We start from the raw sequence: 27,684 nt of genomic DNA, 5'->3' as shown, positions 1-27,684 counted from the left end.
ATATTCTGATAGTTCTTCAGAATGTTATACACATGGCATTACATGGCCAAGTGCTTCCATTCCTAGATATATACTCCCAAGTATTAAAACCCACTGTCCAGGGGCCCAGGAGCTGTGAGGAGCTGCCTCAAATGGTAGAACAGTTGTTTAGCAGGTGTGTTCAAACCCAGCACAACATGATCTAAACAGTGCAACATGATCTAAATAAGTTTAGACATGGTATCCCTGAGCACCAAACTGTCAAGCCTTGATGGGGGATACTCCTTATTTTTAGAAAAAGAAAAAAGAAAAAAATCTGTCCACACGAATTCTCATACTGTTTCTTCTGTATGAAGTGCCCATAAAATAGAAATCCACAGGGACAGAAAATAGATTAGTTATTACAAGGAGCTGGAAGAATTGGGAATAGGAATTCACAACTATTACAACAGAATTTTATTCTGAGGTGATGTTAGGCTAGGACACCCATGTGCTGTATCAGGTCCATGAAGACATATGGTCTGACTGACCCTGGTACATGATGATAGTCATGTATTCAACAGCCTGCAACCCATCTGCCTGTGTTATAGACCTTTGAGTGATGCTGTTCATATCCAAATGACCCTTGGCAGAGAAAAGGTTCCCCACCCCTAAATTTGACATTGGTGGTGGTTTTACAACCACGTAAAAGTACATTTAAAAATACTGTGTTTTACAGGATGAATTTCATTCTGTGCTATAGTTCAATAAAACTATCATAAAACAGGATAACTTGATTACCATTATTGTGTTATATTTAGATAAATTTTGAAGCTTTTATTTTTTTAAGCAATTCTGATAACAATGCACATAAATCCTGTGAGAAGAAATTGCTCATGAAATATTTGAAGATAAAATAATGAAAGCTCTATGTCATGGCATTTATATTTAAATAAAGATATATTTTGTACTTTGACATTAATGGAATGGAATGCTAATAGAATTTTATTCTGGGATTGAATTTTTTTGTGTAGGTTTGTTCTTGGTAAATATTAATAAAAATTCCCCTTGGGGTATAGATATAGGTATATATTGGTCTTGAATTTATACCAAGATAGAACATAAACTAGAAATGAAATGGATGATGTTGCTTGATTTCTAATGCTACAAATTATAATGAGTCATTGCCTGCCTCTTGAAAGTTTCTTACTGTTTTTCAAATTAAATATTAAGAAAACTTGAGAGCAAAAGGTCTCGAACTGAGCACACCTATATGTTAGAAATAAAATGGATCTTATTTTTGTAGTGGGAATACAGTTTTGTTCTAGGTCAATCATATAGTTTCAGTACCTGACACATGCTAGTTGTGCTTTAACATTAAGTGAACAAAATATGTCTAATGGTACAGTAGTTGGTCTATGCAAGTTATTCATTTTTATGGTGGGAGTCCTCCCAAGCAGTGTTCAGTGGTCTAGGCACAACTTCTGGTAATAATCAGCTAACCAGACTGAGGGTACAGAGCGAGAGTCTGAGGATGTGAAGTTTCTTGGGGCCTACAGTGTCAGGGACCACCAGAGCCACCAGGGCCACTTCTGGTGCTCCTCAGATGGGGCTCCTCAGAGCTCCATCCAGTGATGCTCAGGGGGACATATGTTACCAGAGCTTGAACCAGGGTTGGGCACATGCAAGACAAAAACTCTGATCCTCTACTATCTCCCTGAGCCATGTTCTTGGATTGATTCTTTTCACTGGAATGTAAGCCTATTTTGGAAGATTATTTTTGCATAGAAAATACTGAAATAAGCAAATAAAATAAGACATCAATTATTCTTTTCTAAAGAGCATCTTATGTTTGAAATTTTTTTGTTTTGTTTTGTTTTTGGTTTTTTTTTGTGTGTGTGTCTGTGTTTTGGGCCACATCCAGTGGTCCTCAGGGGTTACTCCTGGCTCTGCAGTCAGGAATCACTCCTGATGGTGCATGAGGGACCTTATGGGATGCCGGGGATTGATCCCAGATTGCCTGCATGCAAGGCAAGCATCCTCTGTACTATTGCTGTTGCCCCTTACATCTGCAATCTTTCATCTTTGAAATGACCTTTCCCTGAGTAGCAGTTCACCCCCTTTTAAATGTACCATTCAGTGTACTTTGACAGCTGTCAGTGCCACCACAGTGAGATTGAGGCTTCTCTCATGCCTGTCTGTTGCCAGTCCTCTCATGCCACTCCCGCCTCTGACCACCACTGATCTGATTTCAGCCCCTCCAACTCTGTAGACTCTTCAGAATACCATATAAATGCAACCATGTGATACACCGTCTTTTGACTTATTTCAGCAAAATGTCTTTGAGGTTTATCCATGCTAGCATATATAACTGTCTGCACTGTAGCACTGCCCTCCCGTTGTTCATCTATTTTCTCGAGAGGGCACTAGTAACGTCTCCATTGTGACTTTTTGTGACTGTTTTTGGTATATCGAATATGCCACGGGGAGCTTGCCAGGCTCTGCTGTGCGGGCGGGATACTTTCGGTAGCTTGCTGGGCTCTCCAAGAGGGACAGAGGAATTGAATCTGGGTCGGCCATGTTCAAGGCAAACGCCCTATCTGCTGTGCTATCACTCTGTGTTGTATGAAAGGAGAGAAGGTTAGCATACATACCAGTAGTTCATTATTATTTTGAGTTGCTTTTCCACCTCTATTTTCAGAAAGGTTAATGTGTTAAATCATCTCAATGCATACCTAAGGAGAAATGATCCCATCAATTTTGTGTGATCTTACTGCCTCTGGCAGTAGTGGCACTTGTCTCTGTTGGTATGCACCACATATGACTACGAATGCACAAGTGTCAGGACATTTGCCTTCCAGTCAGAAGGCTTGGGGATATTTCTCACGAGGTTCTATACTGGCTGGGGTTCTAGTGGTAGCAGTGTGTGAAGTTGACCTTTTCTTCAAGAGCCTGATTACCTTAGCTAATGTTCTTGCATTTTCTCTTTGAATGCTGGGTGATGAACTTAACTTTTATGGACTCTGGAAAATATTCACTAAGTCAGTAGCTCCTGAGCCTTGGGAGACTTGGCTGCTGCCTCTCATAAATAGCCCAGGTTTCTAGGTCTATGTTTTGAAAAAAATTAGTGCAATTATGGTGATACAGTGAGCTGAAGGTAAAGAGCATATTCTCTATATACTCTATTTGTGTACTTGGATATTATAATCTGCTTACATTTGTTTTATTTATTTATTTATTTTTTTGCTTTTTGGGTCACACCCGGCGATGCTCAGGGGTTACTCCTGGCTCATGCACTCAGGAATTGCTCCTGGTGGTGCTCGGGGGACCATATGGGATGCTGGGAATCGAACCTGTGTCGGCCATGTTGGCTGCGTGCAAGGCAGACGCCCTACCCGCTGTGCTATTGCTCCAGCCCCAATCTGCTTACATTTGTCTGAGAAAGGAGGCACAAATTATTAGTGAGGCACTTAAATATTAATTTATTTTGGGGCCATATCCAGCGATGCTCAGGGGTTACTCCTGGCTCTATACTTAGGAATTACTCCTGGCGGTGCTCAAGGGACCATATGGGATGCCAGGAATCGAACCCAGGTCAGCTGCGTGCAAGGCAAATGCCCTACTTGCTATACTATGACTCCAGCCCCAAGTGAGGTACTTGAGTGACATATGTAGAGTATGTTTGGCAATACAAGTCTTTATATCAGATGATTAATAAATAAAATTTTGCTTTATAGAAACAGTCAGATGCTTGATGAAGATGATATATTGAATGAAACACCAGAATCGTCTTTGATGAATTTGCCTAATGACGCAGCGGGTACCCTACAGCAGGAAAGAAACTTAGAAATAGCAAAGACCCGGACTACCACTGCAAACAGTACGGTGAGAAATTTAAGGTTTCATCTATGTATAATATTTTTCTCATTTGAAGGAGAGGAAATCTAACTAAAACCATACATCTCATGACAGTTGCTATTCACTGTTAAGCTAAGGAGGGAATATCACATGAATTCATTCCCCCCACTAATAAAGATAATGAATTTCTTTGAGAAATTTTTTTGTTTTTCCTTTTTGGGTCACACCCGGCTATGCCTGGGTTCCTCTAGCTCTGCACTCAGTAAATACTCCTGGCAGTGCTCAGGGGACCATATGGGATGCTGGGAATCGAACCTGGGTTGGTAGTGTGCAAGGCAAATGCCCTACCTGCTGTGCTATCGCTTCAGCCCCTCCTTTGAGAAATTTGACTAACTCAATCCACAGTTGCAGATAGCTTTCAAGATAGTTTCCTATTAAAATTTTTCATTAAGGTTTCATGGTTATTCTTGGTTGTTAATATAGAGGTGCATTTTTTCAGTCTTCCTTAGGTGAATGTAGAAACTTTAGTGAGCAAAAGTCAAACCCCATCCAGAGGAAAAGAATTCTTCCAGCGTGGATGTTAACGGGAAGTCTGAGTGAGCAAAACCTTTCAGCACCTGATGTCAGTGGAGGTAGGTCTAAAGAAAATATTAAGTAGAATTCAGGAACTTTTAGAATTAAATAGAGGTAGAATGGCAGTATAAGTGTATGCCTTAGGCTAGCACTTTTTTAGATGATTACATATAGTCTTTAAAATATAAGCTTTTTTATATGCCATTTATCAAACACCGCTCCTGTCAATTCTTGATTGATATCTGCCATTTTTTCTTTTGTGCTAAAGTTACTATATAAATATCAATTTGCAAACAGACCAGTTTATATTATATTTATTTAAAAAACAGCTCAGTGAGAATTCACTAAATTATTTGAATTAAAAAAAATTGAGGCATGTATTGTGAGGTACAAGATGTGACCTCTGTTTCAACACAGCTCAAGGTCATGATAGATAGCAAGTGGTTTGTGCCGTCTGCCATGCATGTCCGTCCACTGATTCAAGATTAATTCAGTTTAGTTAATGAAACTAAAGTAAAAATGAACATTCAGTGAAAAGCAGTTGCTCCATCATCTCTTAGTCAGTATATGCAACTTTTCAGTCATCTCTGACTTAGTTTCTATTAACTATACTTTTATATGGGTCATGGTTCCCTTTTTTTAAAATTTAATTTTTATTAGTGAAACACCATGAGGTATAGTTGTAGACTTACAGCCTTTCATGCTTGTGTTTCAGCCATACAATGATCCAGTATCCATCCCTCTACCAGTGCCCACTCTCTATCACCAATGATCCCATCCCCCCACCCTGTCCTGCCTCTGTGGCAGGGCATTCCCTTTTGCTCTCTCTTTCCTTTAGGATGTTGTGGTTTGCAGTGGAGGTATTGAGTAGCCATCATGTTTGGACCATAGTCTACTCTCAGTATGCATCTCCTATCCCGAGTGAATCCTCCAAACACCCTTTATTTGCTGTCCCCTTCTCTATCTGAGTTGTCTTTTCCCCCAGCATGTGCTGCTGGCTTCCAAGCTGTGGAGCAGACCTCCTGGTACTTATCCCAACTATTCTTAGGTGTTTTTCTCCCATTCTGTTACCTCATATTCCCCAGATAAGTGCAGCCTTTCTATGTCTGTCCCTCTCTTTCTGACTCATTTCACTTAGCACGATACTTTCCATGTAGAACCATGTGTATGCAAATTTCATGACTTCATCTTTTCTAACATCTGCATAGTATTCCATTGTGTAGATATACCAAAGTTTCTTTACATGGTTCCCCTTTATTACCATCCTTAGTAACTTCCTTTTCTTTTTATTTATTTTTTATTTTTTTAAATAATGTAGGAGTACTGCTATTTGTTCAGCCATTGATTAAGCTGAATTCTTAGCAACTTCCTTAGATGGCGGATGTTATGAATAATATGTTGTAGAGATTTTTAAATTTAAAGTTCAATTGAATAAATTCCTGTCTCATTAATTTGGCAATTAATTTGGCCTGAGGCAATTTTCTCATAGGCTATTCTGGCCATAAACCATATCCCTGTAGTAGACAGCCCCTGTACTCCGCTTAGTTCTCTGCTTTCTGCTACTGTCTTTTCCCATTTCCTGGGACTTCCCCATGCCCATGTATTTCAGCAGGAAGACAAGATATGAGGAAATTTGCTGTACACACGGCCGACCCGAGTTCGATTCCCAGCATCCCATATGGTCCCCTGAGCGCCGCCAGGAGTAATTCCTGAGTGCAGAGCCAGGAATAACCCCTGTGCATTGCCGGGTGTGACCCAGAAAGCAAAAAAAAAAATAGTTCTATTATATTTAGTACTATTCAGTACTATTATGGGCTGGAATGATAACAGAGCAGTAGGGCATTTGTCTTGCATGCAGTCAGCACAGCTGAGCCAGGTTTGATTCCTCCGCCCCTCTTGGAGAGTCCAGCAAGCTACTGAGAGTATCTCGCCTGAAAGGCAAAGCCTGGCAAGCTACCCGTGACGTATTCAATATACCAAATACAAGAACAAGTCTCAAAATGGAGACGTTACTGGACCCGCTCGAGCAAATTGATGAACAATGGGAGGACAGTGCTACAGTGCAGTACAACTATAGTTTACAGTATGTACAGAATAATCTTATGGGAAAAGTAGCACTGTAGCACTGTGCAGTGCTACTTTGTTCTCCTGCTGTTCATTGATTTGCTCGAGCGGGCACCAGTAACGTCTCTATTGTGAGACTTGTTGCTGTTTTTGGCGTACCAAATACACCACGGGGAGCTTGCCAGGCTCTGCCATGCGCATGGAATAGTCTCGGTAGCTTGCCGGGCTCTTCAAAAGGGGTGGAGTAATGGAACCTGGGTTGACTGTGTGCAAGGCAAATGCCCTACCTTCTGTGCTATTGCTCCAACCCATGGGAAAAGTAGATTTTATATATTGTATGCTAAAGGAAATGTGATTTAATGTGGAGGATTTTTATGTACCTATTGCATCCTGTTTGAGTTGTCTTGTTTTTATAACACAACCATTTTCTTTTTTTCAAAAAGAAAAAAAAATTTGTTTTTGTTTTTGGCCCATACTCTGCACTCAGGGATCGCTCCTGGTGGGCTTGGGGGACCCCGTGTGGTGCCAGGCATTGAATCCGGATCAGCCATGTGCTATACCATCTCTCTAGCCTTCCAGTGCAGCTATTTTCAATTCTCCACCCACTCATTATGTGTGTAACACGTGGCATTGGTACTATTTCTTATTATGTTTGTCGCTGCTCAGTTTGCAGGTAGAAAAGTGTGATGATGGTAGAAAAGTGGAACTTTCTCAAACTGCCTCCCTGCAAAGAAGACCTTTTCTTTTATACCTTTTTTACTGTAACTACTTATATTCTAACTCTATTACATTACTTATAATAATCCAAATGCATTTTGCTTCAAATCACAAATAATATTTGTTTTCATTTGAGAAATGTACTGTACATAATATGAGCATCTTTTTGGGCACTTCAGCGTGATAATACTACTAAGAGAAATTTGTAGTGATTTGAACAGAATGTTATACAGTGTACAGTTTGTTCAAAATTTTGAAAAAGATCTTGAAAATTTGAAAAAGCTTTTGAAAAATCTTTTGATTCTTATAAACATACTTGGGAAGTACATGTAAGTGCAAAGTTACGTTATTTTAAAGACACCCTTAAATCCGGCCCCAAGTCTAGGTTAAAATTTAAAAAAAATTTTGGTTAAAGATATTACAAGCAAAATAAGAGGCAAAGAGGAGACTGGCAAACAATATACCTGGATTTTTTAGCTATCATACTTATAAAAGATTTTAAATAATTGTTTACTTAATAACTAAACAGAAGGTAAAATTCAATAGAAATGTGGCCACTGTACACTACTCTATAGAACAAGTACTGATTGCTAATATGTAATGATTATCAGATAGGAAAATGTATACATTGAAATGACCAGATACAATTTTGGCTCATAAAACTCATCAAAATCTAAGCAACTGGTAGTATCCAATGTTGACAGAAGTGGGTCTTAGAAGATATTGCTGGTGAGTACACATTGGCATAGCTTTTTAAAGTAATTTACTTTAAATGTAAATATGTAGATAAATTTGCTTAAACAGAAAAAAGTTAAGAAAGGTAAACATCAAATTGATACTAGCTATTAGGAATGGTTCCTTTGTAGGACAGAGTTCGAATGATGTAATTTTAATGACATGTATGTAATTGAACTATCATTCACAGAGTATTAAAGAAATAGCTTGTATTAGTAAATTCACCTATTAATAATTAAAAATAAAAATTATTTTGTAAGAATTAAATTTGTTTCAAGATTTGTTTTAAGAATTAATTTATTGTATTATTTATATATATATTCTGAATTTAGAAACTTATTTGATATCAGGTATAAAAGTTGATGGTCTAGTTCTCGCTCTTGGAGAACCCAGCAGGCTACTGATAGTATCCTACCCAAACGGGTAAGCTCCCCGCGGTGTATTCGATATGCCAAAATCCAGTAACAATGATGGATCTCATTCCCCTGATCCTGAAAGAGCCTCCCATGTGGCACTTGCTAAAATCTCAGGGCTAGGACAAATGGGGACGTTACTGGTGCCTGCTCGAGGAAATTGATGAACAACAGGGTGAAAGTGATACAGTGACAGTCATAAAAGTTGATATGAGAACGCTGAGGTATTTATCGTGTATATTCTTTGCTAAGTGCATTTAAGCAATAGTAATCTTCCTGGAAGAAATATTTGTAGGTAGAGAATTTAGAATTTTAAACAATTGAATATTTAAAATATATATATTTAATTTTAGAATTTTTATATACACTTATAGCACTTGGAATGTAGTCAATTGCCATTTGGGCAGAAGATGTATCTTATCAACTTGCATTTTTTAGTTTTTCGGCTAGTAAGTCATACTCATTAGTTAATTTTTCTCCCTTGGTTTGGCTAATTCACAACTACTGTAGCCTGTGTTCGTTTTATTTAATTCTATTTGTGGAAATTTCTAAAATAATAGGAAATAATAATTTAGTTTCAAAAATATTTAATAATTCTGGGAAATTTTATTATTTATTCATAAATTTTTCTTTGACATATGTATTATATTGGGTTCAGTTGATTTTTACATTTTGTAACATGGTAAGTGTAAAAATGATTTTTACATTTTACACTATGGTTTAGCTAATAGAAATGCTAAAATTGTTAGCATTTCTCTCCTAAACTTAATAAAGGAATATTATTTCAAACCAGTTTAATTTCCTTTAGAAAAGCTGTGAATAGACTATAGCCTAGGAGTAAAATCCAGCCCCAGTACCTTTTTTTGTGGGGTTGGGGGTGGCTCGGACTAATAAAGCTCTTTTGGAACACAGTGTATTCATCTGTATTTCTATGGTCTAGGCAGATTTCATAGTATAAAAACATAATTGGGTAGTTTTGGTGGATACTATAGAACTCATAAAGCTTAAAATATTTAGTCTCCAGTGTTTAACAATAAAGTTTAATATTCTCATCAATTTTAGACCAGTGACTATGAATTGATTCTCTGTTCTTTTACTGGGGGAATTTTACAAATGTTTTTAATTTAGTCCAAATAAAAATGAAACTTCAATTTTCTTTTTTTAAAAAAATTGTATTTGAGACACTGTAGTTTAAAATCCTGTTAATACTAGGGTTTCGTGCTTAACACAATCCCTCTCCACCCCTTTCCTCAGAGTGTTCGCTTCCTTCTATTATTGTCGCAATGTTCTCTCTCTATCCCCACTGCATTCCTGTCCTGTGGTAGCTTCCTGCTGACAACCAATTCTCAGTTTCTGTTGCTTTGGGGTGCTTTTGTTTTATTCAACTATTATTTTTCTTTATCTTCCACATATGAGAGAGATCATTCTGCACCTATCTTTCTCCTTCTGTCTAACCACTCAATAATAAACTTCCACTAAGCTTATATATATTCTGAATTTAGAAATTCAGATCCATCTCCAGATCCATCCAAGTAGCAATAAGTTACTTGATTTCATTTTTTCTTATAGCTGAGTTTTACTTTTCTTTTCAATCTCATTTTTTCAATGATAAATTATCAACATCTGAAAATAATTTTTTTATTTGTGTGTGTTTAAGATAATGATGTAATTCAGGAAAATGGGAAAAAAGCAATCTACAAAGATAAAACCCAAAGAAACAAAACACAGCAAGGAAGAAAGCGATTAGTTTCTTCAGAAAACTCAAAAAGCACATCCTCAGAGGAAGACACCAAGAAAAAATGCAGAAATGCTGATGAGGAAGAATCGCCTGTCATTTCGACCAAGGTGATTTTTGTGGAAGTTTATTATTTTGTTGTTTCTTTCCACTGTAAGATATTGATAGAGAGTGATTATATGCTCTGTATAGTAAGGAAAACCCTAACCACTTTTCATTATTAAGTTGATGAAGATAAAATCTATCCCCAATATGTCTGACTTACTAAAATTACTATAGTACTTGTTTTGTACATTAGAAAGTTATTTAATTTAGAATTTTGTACCGGGGGAAAAGTGACTTGACCAACTTATATCAGTGACATGGTCAACATAAAGTTGGTGTGTGATATTCCCACTTTTTTCCAGTTTAATGGAAAGCTTTGCTTATTGATGTTATCTTTGATACTGTATGTTTGCCTCTTGCATCATTCTTTGAAACTACTGTAGACTTTCTTCACATAAAGTAAAACATAGTCATAGGTAGCTATAGGCTCAAGTCATCGGAGCTCTCTTCCAAAGTTGTTATGCTTTGGAAGATATTTTGTATTTCTACCAACAATGAGTGAGAATTCCCATTTTCTGCATCTTCAGTAGTATTTGTTGTTGGTGTTCTGGTTTTTCCCATTCTAATAGGAGTGTTTGGATCCTTGTGATAAGATTTAATCCATAATTCTGGGGCTGGAGCAACAGTACAGTGGTTAGGGTGCTTGCCTTGCATGTGGCCAACCTGGGTTCGATTCCCAGCATCCCATATGGTTCCCCTGAGCAATGCCAGGAGTAATTTCTGAGTGTAGAGTCAGGAGTAATCCCTGAGCATCGCCAAATGTGACCCCAAAAGCAAAATAATAATAATAATAATAATATTTAATCCATAATTATGTTTATTTTGAGCCATATCCATTGGTGCTTGGACACTGCTCCCACTGGGTACTCAAGGGACCATGTGAAACTGGAGATGTCTCATATGAAGTATAATCTCCGTCTCTTTAAGCTATCTCCCCATCCCTGAAACCATAATTTAAACCATAAAAACTCTCTACCTCCATTTAACATTTATATTATTGGAAAAAGTGAAGTAAATAATTTTTTTGCATTTTATAAATTTATTACACTTAAATTTTCATTATAGTTTAAACTTATTTTTTACAATAACTTTATAGTAGACAAAAATTAGAAATGATTTTTTTATGAGTGGGTTTTGGCCTATCAAAATTACCTAAAGAGCTTTGAAAAACTCTAAATACCTTGATCTCTTTTATATCAGAATCTTTTGGGAGGGTCCCAGATACTTAGATTCTGGGGATGATTTTAAAATGGAAGTAGTACTAATTTATCATACTCTATATAGTTTTAGGACAGTTTCAGATCTCTTGAAATGTTTGTTACTACCTCACCTCACCCACCATCAAAGTATCCTGCCACCACAGGCCACTGGGTCCCTCTCCCTGCTCTCCCCTCTCCGGTCCCCCACTCCACCCCTTGCATTCTTTTTTGTACACCTCTGTAATGTCAGTTGTATGGTCAGAATACAAGGGTTAATTTTGGTTTGCCTTTGTCTATTCCCTTGCTTTGTTACATCTCACAAAGGAATGAAATTAATCAATACTTGTTTTTCTCCTTCTGACTTAATTTACTTAACTTGACCTCTTCCAATCCCATCTATGTTATTGCAAATGTCAAGATTTCATCTTTTCTTATAGCTGGATAGTATTGCATTGTGTACAGAAATACCACATCTCCTTTAGCTATTTATCTATCGCTGGGCTCCAATGTTGCTTCCATATCTTGGCTATCAAAATACAGACAGTGAACATTGACAGGCATGCATTTTTTTCTATCAATGCTTTTGTATTCTTTAGATAGATAGCAAGGAGTAGTGATTGCTCTACCACATATTAAATTTATATTTCTTATAGGGACCATACTCACCAAATGCTTGGGTTCTGTCAAGACCACACTCCACAGTGCAGGTGTTGGGAAACAGTGTTTCCCCAGCGTGCCTGGTCACGCTGTGTACAGGTCTCGGCAGATGTGGGGCAAAGCAAGGATGACGGGCGTGCAGAGAAATACCCTCCAGGAGCAGCTGATGGCTGTTCACTTTATTGCGAAATACACATATTTTATAGATGGTCTCAGCTTACAGGAAGGTCCAATCACGTAAAGTTTAGCATTATTGGCCTATCACCTTTTGTACTCTGCTTTGCTCCATCCAATCCCAATCAAGGCTAGATGCTGTGGTTAGGGTGACCTGCTAAGTGTATGTGACAGTTTATGTGTCTTGATCACATGTGACTAGGAGGTTGGGTGAAGTTCAAGGCAAAACACCTGGTGCTGACACGTTTTTGCCAATCTTTGCCCAGATATGCCCAGATACTTCCTTCTGTGGAGCCTCACTTCAGAATCCTTTGAAGGTCAGGTTTTACCTGCTCCAATGCCCACTGCCATGCTCTGTAGGATAATATTGGTTTGCCCTTCCTCCCTGGCCACTGGAAGCTTGTGTTTGTTGATTGTCCCCCAATATGTTAACTTTGTCTCTGATAAGACTCTGACTTGTAAATATTGTCTTTCTCTTATCTTTAATGTTCTTTGCATGGTTATTTAGAGCAATTTCAGAGCAATTGTTTTTTGCACAGATACAGGAAGATGGTTAAAAAGACAAGCCTGTGGCTTGGGAGTTGATTGACTCCAGATAATATTATGTCCTGGACATCTGCACTCTCGACTTACGCCTCTCTTGCCCTTACTTCCTAGATCCCCCAAATCATGGTCCCGACGAGGGACTAAATAGACCCAGGGCAAAACAGTGAGCTAGCTATAGCTACCCTGGCATCAAAATGGGCCTGGCCAAAGTTCCATAATGCTTAACTGTAAGTTAAGAGCTTGGTCATGGACAAATTCTGTCATGATCCAAAAAGTAATAACTAAATTTGGACCCTGCTGGGGTTAGGAATGATTGATTTGGCTTCAGCACTGTAGTCTGAGTCTGTGGTGAGATGTCCCCAGGAGAGTCACCCTGCAAGCCTAAAAGTATCTATTACTGTGTCCATACAGAATGGTAAATATGAGGAAGTAGAATTAAAAATGTTAATCAAGTTGCAGGTCTAAGGAGAGGAGACACACAGCTTAAGGACTGTTTTGCCCTTGTGGCTGCAGGTGATTGGGAAGATTGGAAAAAACATGTTGATCACACTTCCTGTGGGGAGGCGTGGTTGGGGAGGTGTAGGGAGAGAAGAAAAAGAGCGGCTGTAGGAGAAGGTAGAAGATTGTTGCATGGGTAGAGAGAGGAAGGAGAGACAGATAGACAGTTACAGAGAGACAAAGACAGAAGAGGAAAGGAGATTGCGAAAGACACCAAGTTAGAAGGTTGAGAGCAGAGAGTAAGAATGACTGGGGAGATTGAAGAGAAGTCACGGAGAGCATTGTAGAGCGAGTTATAGAGAGTGTTGGAAAGACCTGGGAGAGACAAGAGATTTAATAAATGGCAACTAATCAGCAACCAGCTTGGCCCTTGTTCTTCCTTTGTCCGTCCAAGGCAACGGTCATCTAGGGTGGGGAAGCGGCTCGAGAGCACCGAACGTGGGCAGAGAGCCCTTGAACATCCTTTCATGTGTAATCATCTCGAGAGAGGGGTTTTCATAGCCCGAAAGTGGGGATTTTCACAATGCTCCAGAGGCTGAGATAGGTCAGGGGATACTGATACACTAGTGGGGATAAACTCAGGGCCTAGACTAAGCTGGGCATGTGCTCTATGCCTAAATTTGTGTCCCTAGCCTCTGTAGGTTTATTTTTCATATTTTGAGAGACATCCATATTGTTTTCCATGGATCTTGAACCATTATGTGTACCCATCATGGTCACAGTCCTCCCGTTGTTCATCAGTTTGCTTGAGCGGGACCAGTAACATCTCCATCATGAGACTTGTTGTTACTTTTTTTGTTATATCACATCAACAGTGTATAAAGATTTTTATTTTTTATTTTTTTGGCTTTACACCTATGCCAGCTCTTGTCTCTGGCAGTTTTATATATAGATCATTCTTAGGCTTGTGGGAATCATCAAAGCACTTCATTATTGTTTTGATTTGCATTTTCCTGTAGTAAGAATTTTTATGTTCTTATTGCCATAGCATATCTTTGGAGAGATGTTTATTAAGATCTTTTGCCCACTTAAAAAAGTTTTTTGTTGTTGCTGTCATTACTTTTCATGAATTTTTATATATCTTGGATTAATTTGTACTTTCAAACTAGTTTGAGTTTGAAAGTACAAAGGATATTGAGGAAGAAATGGTTGACTAGCAGTTGTATATGCAAATTTAAAATTAGTATAATTGGGACTGAAGATTAGAGTTTTCCAGCAATTAGTCATATAGATGTCATTCAATGATATAGTCATTCAGTTATATAGGTTCCAATGAAACTGATGCAGAACTGTTCAGACAGCTTGTTAGTGCAGGTCACTCTTCTCATGGTGTTCCATGGGAACTTGTATTGGGGATGTTTTTAATTTTGTGTCTTTGAGTACACTAAAACTGAATGACTGAGGGATAGGAGGGAGCTTGCTGGGAAGGGTATTAAAATTATTTCAACAGCTTTACTAGTAATTTCCACTATTTCCAAGCAGCCGGGTCTCCTTTCGCTCCAGCACGAGATCCCCAGGATGTGTGTTTATAGCACAGGGGAGCTGGCCTCTCTGTCATGAATCCCCAGTCTCCACATTTCATTATTTGCATTTTGATCTCATCTGAGAAGCAAGCAATATGTGTTTAAAGTTGGGAGCTCTTTGCCTTTTTTCTGATTTGAAGTACAAAGCACCGCCCATCTTTTCCGTTTTATCACCTGCAGTTCACTTGCTCTGGCTCATGAGTTTTGTAATTGACCTAGTACAAATTTATGTCTCAGCAGACTTACAAATTACTGCATGTAATGGATTTTGGGGATCATTTATAAATAATTGAAACCATGAAAGTTAAATTCTTGAATGCCAAAGGTCTACTGAATATCAATATTTCATGGAGTTCTATAAAGAACATTATGAATTTCAGTTTTATGTCTCTTGAAATACATTTGAGAGCCCCTGATTCATGATACTGATAGCTGTGACTTTGTCATTTATTTCTCATTTAAAATAAAACAGCACACTCAACATATTCCTTGTGAAGATTTTTTAAAAGTTCATTTTTACATGTTATGGAAAGAGGGGGAGTTTAAATGGTGCTAAATATTTCATATTTTTATTTAGTTTGTTTTACATTTTTTAAGTAGAAAAATAGGATAAGGAAAATAGCTCAGCATAGAGCACTTGCCTTACATGTGTGAGGCCTTGGGTTGAATCCCTAATACCACAAAATAAAATAGAAAAAAAATTATATGTACCTCATCTTGCAATCCCATTTCCTTACCAGTATTTTCATTTTCATTCAAATTTTTCAGTTGGATTTATACACAGGTATAGGAATGTTTAAATTTATTTTGTATTGTTAATAGTTATATTTAATGAAATTTACTTAGAGGAATGTGAGGGCAAAGAAAGAGAGAGAGAGAGAGATACTTATTTAAGAGAGAATACAGACTTATTCAATGGGAAAAAGCTGCTAGAACACATCTCAGATTATAATGTGAGTGAATCTCCAGAGTGGAAAATGAACCATAAAGTAAAGGGAAAATTATACGTCTCGAGTTGAGATGTGGGCCAGTCTCCAACGTGGAGAATTAACCTGTGTGGGGATATTTTTTTTCTTAAAAGATTAAATGGAGTCATTAGTATATTTTACATCTTATAATTTCTATCTCTAATTTCCTAGCCACATTTTTTTTTTAACCTGTAAGTCTGACCACATGTTGAGTGAGTATTTACCCTTCCACTGTGTCTTGTCCACAAACTGCTGCTGAGGTCCAAATAAGGAACAAAGATTCTGAGCTAAGTATCTCGTGATAGAAAGGAACACCCAACGGTGAGAAGCACACCTTTCCTGTAGTACTTATTGTCCTGTTCACCAGCCTCTGTGTGAGGAGAACTGAAACAAGAGAATTGTACGGTTGGAAGCAGTGCTATGATAATGGGTGTTTGGGATGAGGGAGGGGGGTAAGAATCATTCTCTCTTTCTAAAATCAAGAGAAGAGAGATGCTCTGAAAGAAACTTGTGGTGTTACAAGATGCCAACAGGAAAAGGGGACAGGCGTTTTGTAGTACATCTGCTTAGCTTTCCTCCCTGAACAGGGTGAAGAGAATTCCTAAGTGCTGGCCAGTGGGGGCTGCAGGTGGAGAAGGTTCCAGTTCCTAGCACATGTTAGTTTGTCCACTACCAGAGATATGAGCTTAGGGTGGCATTGACCTGGGAGACGATCTCGGGATGGTATTGAGTGACTTGGGAGAAAAGACTGTTTTAGGGAAATGTAGCATGAATATAGTTGCTTTTCCTCTAGGTTATTTCTTACTAGACAAGAATCATGAGAACATATAGGTTCTTTGACATGATCTTTAGTCTGATCAACTGTCCACTTTAAAGTTACATACTGGATTTTTTGTTTGTTTGGTTTTTGGACCACACCCAACAGTACTTAGTCTGATACTGAATTTTTTGTTTGCTTGGTTTTTGGGCCACACCTAACAGAGCTCAGGGCGTACTCCAAGCTCTTCACTCAGAGATCATGTGATCCTGGTAGACTCAGAGGGCCATATGGGGTGTCAGGGCTAGAACCTGGGTCGGTTGCATGCAAGGCAAAGTGCTCTCTCTGCTGTACTATCTCTCTGGCTTCAGTATATTTTATAAAATAGAAAAATATTCTTTTAAAAATATTTTTTAAATAGAAAAAGATCCAAAAAATACTTAGTCATAGAAATGTCACTACTAGTATTTTATTAGGAAATTTGAGCTGGTGTTATAAAGTAATATCAGACCTGATTCTGGCCATTATACGCAAAATGTTAGTTATAAATGGGAGTGAATATTCATGTGGATCAGTATCATCACATCCACTGAATGGTCACCAGGAAAAGAAAGGTTTGTTTATCTGAGCAGTGTTTCTATGCCACAGGAACTATAACTAATTAAGAGGTCATTTTTAATAGGGAAAAACTGTACTGGTGTTAAAAACAAATTAAAAATATTCTGTAGTGCTAATGAGCTATTTCTTGGTTTGAAACACCTTTAGATTGTTAAACTGAAACTTTTAGTAGGATACTTCAAAAAGATCATGTTAATTTTATAAGTTGGTTCTAACAGCTTTATATAATTTTTTCTTTCCATATGAGACAGTTTTCTCATTCATATATAAGAAAGGAATAATTATTTTCAGAGGGTAGAAAAAAGTATCAGACTAACTTATAAGGAATTGTAAGGATAACACATGCTAAGATACGCATTGGAAAGAAAACATAAGTCCAATAGGGCATTTTGTTTTGAAAGATTGTATCCAAATGGATGCATATCCTGTGATATCTTATAAATCACATATTTTTCTGGTTATTTTTCATGGACTGTTGCTTAAAATTATTAGAGACAGTAGTTTTTTTTAATATTTAAAGACAGAAATCTTAAATTTAACAAAGGATACATGTTTGAACCTGTAGCTTCACACCTTAATGCATAAATTTTCATATTTCTTTGGAATTTATTTCTGATTTGCACTATAGGAAATACAACCACTTTCTCCAGTAACATTGAGTGACTCAGAGGAGAATCATATCAAGACTGAAACACAGAGAAACAAAATCCCAACAGACAAATTTGATCAGATTTCTGAACATACAGTCTCAGAAGAAATGCCAGATAAGGAAGACAGGGCAGCAGACTGTTCTAAAAGTAGCCTGAGTGCCCAAGACAACACTCCAGGATCTCACCCAGAGTCCGGCTCTCATCCTTCCAGTCCTGAAACTTCGCCTACAGAGGCAGCTGACTCAGATCCACAAGGTTCTGAAGAAAACAAGGTCAAAAGGACATCCTGCATGTATGGTGCTAACTGCTACAGGTAAAATGAGATTACTGGGTTAATTGGTGGTAGAGAATGGGCACTGGTGGAGGGATGGGGACTTGATCATTGTATAACTGAAACCCAAGAACAAAAGTTTGAGTCTGCAACTGTACCTCATGTTTTTCACTAATAAAAAAAAATTACAGGTACATGTAATTCACTTATTTTAACAGCAGGTGGCTGTGGAGGTATATGCTAGAAGGTATGATTAAATTTAAGCATCTAAAACCTATAGAACTGAAGGTTCGGAACTTTGTCATGCCTCCACTCATTTGCTCTTTCTCAATTTTCATTCTAGTAAATCTTTCTAGAGGCTTTTAAGATACGGTGGGGAATTAAATGTTTCATATGTAGACATACTGAATAATGCAAAGATCTGAGTATTGGGGAATCTAGACTTGAAAATGGAATCACTCAGACATAAATACCTGCATTTTTAATGTCTTATTTAGACATTAGAGACGGCTTCCAAAGAAATTGTTGTATATAACTACTATTAAAACAATTTTGCATTGAGTTTGGGCAAGTTATACTTGAGCATTTACCTTTACAATGCTTTATAATGTTAATACAGTATTTGTTGGTGCTTTTGAATCACTATGTTACCTTCCAAAATTACTGAATATACCTGTATGTTTTTAGAGTGATTGGTTACTTTTATACTTGCTTTATTGCATTTAACTGTATAATTTTATAATTTGTGAATTCAAATTACAATGTGTAGTGTTTATACTAGTGTGTTTAGTTACATTGCCTTCATTCAGGTATTTATTGCCATTCCAAGTTGGCAAGCCAAGTATCTTTCTAGTAGTTTTTTTCCTATATAATAGTTTATATACATGACATATTTTATTAATTTTACATTAATATTATATCTCTGTATCTTATGGTATAGCGAGCAGGGTGCTTGCCTTGCATGCGTCTGACTTGTGTTTGATCCCTGTCACCCTCTCTTGTCCCCAGAGCCCCACCAGGAGTGATACTTGAGCAGAGTCAGGAGTAAGCCCTGAGCACTGCCAGGTGTGGCCCCAAGCAAAATAAATTATATATCTTAGCATTTGAATAACTATTTCAGTTTCAAAAATTTAAAATTAATGTGTATCTGTAAAAATACAGCACTGCACTCTAGCATGGTCCTCCCGTTGTTCATCGATTTGCTCGATGGGCACCACTAACGTCTCCATTGTGAGACTTGTTATTACTGTTTTTAGCATATTGAATACGCTATGCAGAGCTTGCCAGGCTCTGCCATGCAGGCGGAATACTCTCAGTAGTTTGCCAGACTCTCTGTGAAGGGCAGAGGAATCCAACGGTGTGCAAGGCAAACGCCCTACCTGCTGTGCTATCGCTTCAACCCATCTATAAAAATATACATAAAATAAATATGTATTTATTCACTGTTTATAATGACTAGTTTCATGTATAGAATATAATATGTAAACTTGTAGAATAGGGGTGTAGAAATCTATTATTTCAGATTTATGAAACGTCCTTTTTGTTGTTAGAGTTAGTTCACTAGACCTGCCATAGGAAAATGCCACAGATGGGAGAATTTATTAATTTTTTTATCATAGCACTGTTATAGCATTGTCCTCCCGTTGTTCATCGATTTGCTCGAGCGGGCCCAGTAACATCTCAATTGTGAGACTTGTTACTGTGTTTGGCATATCGAATACGTCACGGGTAGCTTGCCAGGCTTTGCCGTGTGGGCAAGATACTCTCGGTAGCTTGCTGGGCTCTCCGAGAGGGATGGAGGAATAAAACTGAAGCACTATGAGATAGGCCCTTGCAAGGCTGTTCATGATTAAATTTCAGTCATACAGTGTTCCATCACCTGTCCCTCCACCAGTGTACATGCCCTAGCACCAGTGTCCCCAGTTTCCTTCCAGCTAGGGGAATTTAAACCACAGAAATTGTCTCACATTTCTGAAGGCTGGACATCATGATCAAGGTTTGATTTCTTTAGAATTCTTTCTTCTTGGCTTGCAGATAGCCTTTTTCTCATTGAGCCTTCTGTGCCTTTCTCTGTGTGTATACACATTCCTGTCCTCTCTTCTCTTCTGAGGGCATTGATCACTGGATTAGGGCCTTGCTATTATGACTTGTTTATTCTGAATTGTCTTCTTAAAGGTCTTCTCTGTAAATATGATTACATCAGGGGTTTATTAGGACTTTAAATTATGAATTTTGGGAGGTATTATTCAGTAAAGGCATTTGTCTTTATTTAAGGTTATTGCTTTATCAAGATAATAATACATTTGTCCATGTTTGATTATGATACATTTTAGTTTTAATCAGTCATAGCTTGTGATAGCTATTTTAATTTGTCACTAATTTTGATGTGCATAATTAATACCTGAGAAATATTCGCCACTGAAATGTTGAAAAAGTTTATAACAAAAAATGTATTTATATATACTGAGTTCTTGTATATATGTTTACATTGTCAAAATAATCAAATGTAATTTTACTCTATCCTCATGCTACTTCTTTAGTTCATTCCATCTTCTCCCTTTCTCTGGAACAACTTAATAATTTCCTAAGTGTCTACATTTCCCCTCAAGTACGTATTTCTCATTGTAGCCTGGGCAATCTGGCTATAAATGTTAAAACAAAGATAAGGAAGAAACACCATCTGGCATTTTTATTCTCCCATATAGAATTTTGCAGAATTTGGATTTATTTGCTTAAAAACAAAAATTATCCTTTTTCTTAATGGAAGCTTTTGCTTTGTTGGTAAATATTTTTAACCATATTTAAGAACGTTTATTTCTGGGATCTCTGTCTTTTTTCATTTGATTATTCCCTGTCTTTATTGAAGCACAACTCTCCTTGGACTGCTCTACCTTTGTAATTAGTTTTGAAATCATAAATTTTGAGAACTTCAACTTTATTCTTTTTCCTGATTGTTTTTGCTATTTGTGATCCCTCAAAGCTATATAAAATTTGTTTATTCTTATTCATCCCCAAACTGCCATTGGGATCATAATGAAGACTGCATTACATCTGGAGGTCTTTTTGGGTAATATTAGCATCTTAAAAGTGTTAATTCTTTGTTCCATGAATATGAATGTCTTATTTATTTTTTCTTCTATAGAAATTAAACTGAAGTACAAGTCTTTCGTTTTATTGACTAGGTTTATTATGAGTATGTTTTAATATTCTAATTAAAATGTTTTGATCTTCTTTTAGGAACTATTTATATTTCTCACTTGTAGAAATACATTCGACTTGTGTATGTTGACTTCATATCATGACTTTGTAATTCAGCACTGCCTAATTAGTTTGTTACTCCTAACAGTTATTTAAAAAGTGATTTTTTTTTTACATCTGGAAATGCTCAAATTGATCCGGTATGAATTAATGGCATTAGCATCCCTAGACCCCAAATTAATCTGTCAAATCACCCATGATTTGAAAATTTGTTTTGGCATTCCCATATGTAGAAATGACCTTATGTGGGAACCATAAAAATGTATTATGCATATACATTAAAAGTAGATTATTTATGGCTCTCTTATTTATAATAGACAGTAATTATAACAAACCTAAAAATCTAGCAGTAGTAGAATGGACAAATAAATCATAGCAACTTTATACAATGGAATATTATTAAGTAATGAAGTCTAACCCTGCTGTCTACAATGAAATGGACTATTGCTAACATTAAAAATTATGCTGAAAGAAGTACATAGGGGGCAAGAGCAATAGTACAGTGGGTAGGGCATTTGCCTTGCATAAGGCTAACATGGGTTTGGTCCCAGGCATCCCATATGATTTTCCAAACACACCGGGAGTGATCCCTAAGTGCAGAGCCAAGGCTAAAGCCCCAAGCAGCCCTGAATGTGGCCCCAAAACAAAGGAGTACATAGTAATTTTTATTTATCAGTGGTCTAAAAGCAAACCCTTCCCCTCCCAAGAAAGTACAAGAAAGAGTTATTTAGTTTGAATGTTACTTATAGATTAACTATTATTTATTATTAAGTCAAAGATTTATTGTTATTTATAATAAAAATAGTTTTTAGCTGGTGGAGAGAGGAAGGGCATATTTGTGCCTTGCACACAGGTGACTGGCATATGATTTCCCAAGAACCACTAGGAGAGGTCCCTGAGCACAGAGCCAAGTGTAAGTCTGAGCACAGCCGGATGTGCCCCTAAAACCAAACAAAAATAAAAGCAACTTAAAAAAATGTTTTCATTAATAATTTTTGATAGGATAAAGTAACCCACAAAAACAAAAACTCTCTGAAGTTTTAAATTTTTTTCTGAAACCAAAAATTTTGAGAAATACCATTTCTTTTTTCTAGATGATAATGATTACCTTTGCTTTGTAAATTGGGTTTAAAGATTAGAATGAAAGGGGAAGCTACAAGAAAAGGTTTGGAAGTAACATAGGGGCAAAGTAAGGCCCAAGAGCCTTGGACTAGCTTGAGGTGTAGAGGTGAGGTATTTGTATGTATCTAAACTATTAGTCCAAAGTATGTATCTGAACGATTAGATCCAATACCACTGAAATATGGCACCCAAACTGTAGTATTCTGTAAAGGAGTCAGATTGGGAAGTGGAATAGGAGAGAATCTTGGAACTTGGTAGAAAGATGTGGTGGGTCTTTGGGTGGTGAGGACATTGGAGGTGGGAACATTGTCTTATAAGTTCCTACCTAGAGGTAGGAACAAACATTGTATGACTGAAATCCTGTTGTAGTTCAATTTTGTATATCATGATGTCTAAATAATTCTTTTTAAATGTTGGGATGGGATAGGTGGGTGCTTCCAGAATGTTAGTTATGTTCTGTTTTATAATATTTATTTGTAAAGGGTGGATTAGTATATTCACTGTATTAAATCTTGAAAAACTCTAATATATGTGTGGATAGAAATATAAAGAGAGATGATAGGACAGTGATTATATATCGATATTTGAATATGTAGATATAGAAGTATTTCTGTAAGGTGTTATTTACAAATTGACCATAGACATTCCTGACCTACCACATCACCAGAAACTAATTTTGTTACCATGAGAATTCTATACTGACTAGATGTCGTGAACTGTTTAGGGGATCATAAAGCATGTTTATTTACAGAAATAATTAGTTATATATTTCTTTGTTACCTATTTTTTCCTTTTTTTTTTCTGGTGTAACTTGAAGTCTAGTAGACTGTGTTTTTTTGACTCTGTATTTCTCACCCTCATAGAAAGAATCCTGTCCATTTTCAACACTTCAGTCACCCCGGTGATAATGATTATGGAAGTTTACCAGTCATGGATCAAGATGAGGCTGATGATCGGCCTGAATGTCCCTATGGAGCATCTTGTTACAGGTATGTAAACTGGATTGTTTGGTTGTGTTCCTTTCCTCCTAAAAACAGAACAAAAATATCTCTGTTTTTAATGTAGGAGAAACTGTTGGCAGTTTTTCACATCAAGCCATTGTTTTTCGACTTTAAACTTCCTTAGGTTTCATTTTGTTAATAGATAGGATTATAATGTTTCTTTTTCATTATTTTTTTAATTTATTGGGTTTATAAATGCTTAAAATTTTTCTTCATTTCTCACTTTCTGAATTCAAATTTTAGATCACACACACACACACACACACACACACACACACACACACACACACAAATCAGATCATGGGCCAGAGTGATAGGACAGTGGATAGAATAGTCAGCTGCACTCAGCTGACTCAGGTTTGATCTCCATCACCGCATATGGCCCTCGTATGGTCCTCATGCCAGGAGTGATCTTTGAGTACTCCTAGGTATGGCCCCCCAACCTAACTGAAAATCAGACCATGGAAAAGCTCCATCATAAATTCCATTCACATTCCTTAATGAATGTCACGTGCTTTAGTTCAATATATTATTCTGCCTCCCTCAATTCCTCCAATTCCATTAACATGTGAAACTCATCCTAAGAGAAAAGAATCTGACCCTGATCTCCTTCCATAACATCTTGTTGCCCATCTACAGATCTGGTGTAGAATTTGTCTCATGATTTAGTATTTCTGGATTGACTCTTCCTCCAAATAAAAAGATGGATGTGGAGAATGAATAAATACTATATCTGAATTTTTATTTATTTTTAAAAAATTTTTATTAGTGAATCACCACGAGGTATAGTTACAGACTTACAAACTTTCGTGCTTGTGTTTCAGTCATACAATGCTCGAGTTATATCTGAATTTTTAGAACAAAACAGCCTTTCATAGCTCATTTCATGACTCATGACATTGTAGTGAAATGTCTTTTCAATTCTAAAACAACCTTTGTTTATTTTTGTGTCTATACATAATATTTATTTTAGTTATCTTTTGTTTCTTTCTGAAGTTTTAGACATTTCTATGGAATCACTTGCTTTTCATTTTGTAAACTTCTTTTGGTATTTCTTATAGTAAAATCCATCTGGAAAATAACTCAGCTTCTATTTTCTTTTTCTTTTTGGGTCACACCCAGCGATGCTTAGGGGTTCCTCCTGGCTTTGCACTCAGGAATTACTCATGGCGGTGCTTGGGGGACTATATAGGATCTGGGGATTGAACCCAGGTCAGCTGTGTTTAAGGCAAACACCTTTCCTGTTGTACTGTCACTCTCAGCCCAAACTCAGCTTCTTTCATGTGTTTGAAAATACGTTTTATCTGATGCCAGCGATTCGACCTAGGGCTTCACACCTGAAAGGCATGTGTTCTCCTGCTGGGTCACATTTTGAAAGAATTTTAAAGGCTCTTTTCACTGGATATAGAATTCTAAATTGCAAGTATTGAAGTCTTGTTTATTTTTATCAGTTGATTGTTGTATTCCCAGTTATATTGAAAGTCAGTTGTCTATCTTATTCTTGTTCTTTTGAAATTATTGTGCCTTTCAATGGACACTTAAAAAATTTTTTTGTCATGGTTTTGGCTTCCAACAGTTTACCATATAACTATATATCTATATATTTTTTTTGGTATGCATACTGTTTGGAATTCAGTTAGTTTTTTGTCAGGTTATCTTGTTTGGTTTGAGAAAATTTCTTAGTTGTTTCTCATCTGCTACTATTTCTGCTCCTATATGATCTCATCTCTCTTACTTCTACTTCAATTAAGCCTATACTAATTATGTTTCGAACTCGGGTCAGCCATGTTGGCCGCTTGTAAGGCGAACGCTGGAGCGATAGCACAGCGGGTAGGGCGTTTGCCTTGCAAGCGGCCAACATGGCCGACCCGAGTTCGATTCCTCCGCCCCTCTCGGAGAGCCCGGCAAGCTACCGAGAGTATTCGATATGCCAGACACAGTAACAACAAAGTCTCCAATGGAGACGTTACTGGGCCCGCTCGAGCAAATTATGTTTGACCCTTTGTTCCACATGCTTCATTTATATTAATTTGTTCTTTCTCTTGTGTTTCAGGTTGAATATTTTCTGAATTTCTTTTTTCTTTTATTTAGTTGACTAATAAGCCCATTTAAGGTTCTTATTTTAGTGACTAAGTTGTTAGAGTCTGGAATATTCATGATTCTATTTTTGTATGTATTATAATTTGATAAAATTTGCCATTTTTTTCCATCTTACATATTTTTTCTTTAGCATATGTATTTGTATATTTTATTTTTAAATATATATTTTGTTCATCAACATTTCTGAATTGGTTTTCTTCTGTTGTAATTATTTATCATATTTTTTACCTCTTCATGTTCAATATTTTTTGTTGCAATATTAATGTTATTTATAAAAGGAATTGCTAATAGAAAGTATCCTGAAGAATTAACCTAGTTTCCATTAGTGAGAGTCCCCCCTTTTGTCAAATAGAAGCTAGCCATCTAATCATAAATTTAAATAAAAGCTAGTTACTTAATCATTTTCACACCTGGCAATGCACAGAGGTTACTCTTGGCTCATGCATTCAGGAATTAACTCTTGGCGGTGCTCAGGGGACCATACGGAATGCTGGAAATCGAACCCAGGTCAGCTGTGTGCAAGGTAAATGCCCTACCCACTGTGCTATCGATCCAGCCCCAAGATTGACATTTTAACATAATTAAGTGAACCTTTACTTTGTCATTGCTCTTCAATAGAGTTTTTTAGTCTTTTGTTTGAAAACCATGGGTTTTGTCTTAGCTTTGTAACTTCCCTTTTGATATTTTGAGGTTATTTTGTTGGCCTGTACCCAATGCATTTAAAATATCAGCACATTTCTTTAGGGACAGACTGATTAGAGTTACTTATTGATTCTTTTTGTATCAGAAGACTTTGTCTCTGAAACACTCAATAAGTTAGAAATTTCATTCTGCCTTTTTTGAAGTTTCAGATTCAGATTTGAAGAATATCTTACTTCTCAGGAACTCACAAAAGTTTTCTTGAAAGAAAATCTGCTTTGAGTTTGTATCTCTATCAAAACTATTCTAACAATTCATCAAGACTGTAGAGAGTTCTATTAATTTTTCTTCTCAATGAGAATTCCTCAAATTGTCCAAATCTCCACAACATACAACAAGAACTGGCAGGTACTCCTAATAAGGAAAACAGCTGGTGGTTGTCAGCTCACAAAAGAAAGGCTTGTCCACTGTATGGTGTTTTAGGTACTCAGAAATTCTAATTGTCCCTACAGTTGCATTGAAAAAAAAATTTAGCAGTTTATCCATTTTTTCCCAAGTTGTTAAAAATTGGTCTAATTTCTACATTCCTATAAGAAGCAAAAAATAAATGTAACTATTCCTTTAGAAGAATAAAAACAAAATACATTGTTTGCTACAAATAATTGTCAGGAGTTATTATCTTCATATCATGTCATTAATTTCATTAAAAGAAGTTAGAATGAAAATAGTTGTGAGTTATTTACATATAGATATTTTCATACCCCCATCTAAATGTATCTCTATATAAATATGGTATATGTGTGTATATATATATATATATATATATATGGATATGGATATGTATATCCCGTCACGTATTCCATGTGCCAAACACAATAACAACAAATCTCACAATGGAGACGTTACTGGGCCTGCTTGAGCAAATCGATGAACAACAGGAGGACAGTGCTACAGTGCTACAGTATATCCATATATATATATATATATATATTAGTTTACTGAGATCTCTGGTATCCTGGTTCTACCTTGAGCGGGCCCAGTAACGTCTCCATTGGAGACTTTGTTGTTACTGTGTCTGGCATATCGAATACTCTCGGTAGCTTGCCGGGCTCTCCAGAGAGGGGCGGAGGAATCGAACTCGGGTCGGCCATGTTGCTAGATAATATTTTCCCTTGATTACTTTTAATTAGTTTTCTTAAGAGATAAAGACTCTAAGACATAATTACTTACATTATCTCTTTTGCAAATAAGGGAATGCAATTAAAGAAGGTTAAATATTTGCCTAAGTGTCCAAGTTGGTAAAAGCAAAACTAAGTCTCCCATCTCCTGCCAGTGTTTCTCTGTGATATGGACTGACCACCATTGTTAATCATGGCTTTCTAAAGAATTTTTTTTGGGGGTTTTATTTTTTTAGCCAAGTGGCAAAACAGTACCTTGAAGTTAAAAACAAAACTTTCATTAAATAAGGAACCTTAAGTAATCATAAAATTTCGGGGTAAGCAAAATGATAGAAACTCTGATTATGTAATAATTAGACAGAAAATC

The 27,684-nt window shown here is 36.7% G+C and overlaps 1 protein-coding gene and 1 pseudogene across 2 annotated transcripts in view; both read left to right on the top strand.

Annotated features, from left to right (window-relative positions):
- The window catches only part of APLF (aprataxin and PNKP like factor), a 65,471-nt gene that overhangs the window by 22,927 nt on the left and 14,860 nt on the right, over window positions 1-27,684 (top strand). For both annotated transcript variants that reach the window (XM_056125413.1, XM_056125420.1), the window contains exons 4-8: window positions 3,696-3,843; window positions 4,316-4,448; window positions 9,976-10,163; window positions 17,727-18,061; window positions 23,263-23,388. In XM_056125413.1, coding sequence (XP_055981388.1) covers window positions 3,696-3,843; window positions 4,316-4,448; window positions 9,976-10,163; window positions 17,727-18,061; window positions 23,263-23,388 — 930 coding nt within the window. The remainder of the gene's footprint in view (window positions 1-3,695; window positions 3,844-4,315; window positions 4,449-9,975; window positions 10,164-17,726; window positions 18,062-23,262; window positions 23,389-27,684) is intronic.
- LOC130038443 (uncharacterized) lies at window positions 2,577-2,608 on the top strand (annotated as a pseudogene).

Source organism: Sorex fumeus, unplaced genomic scaffold (genome assembly GCF_029834395.1).
Source record: "Sorex fumeus unplaced genomic scaffold, SorFum_2.1 ptg000006l, whole genome shotgun sequence".
Taxonomy (NCBI): Eukaryota; Metazoa; Chordata; class Mammalia; order Eulipotyphla; family Soricidae; genus Sorex; species Sorex fumeus.
This window is presented reverse-complemented; position numbering and strand designations above follow the sequence as displayed.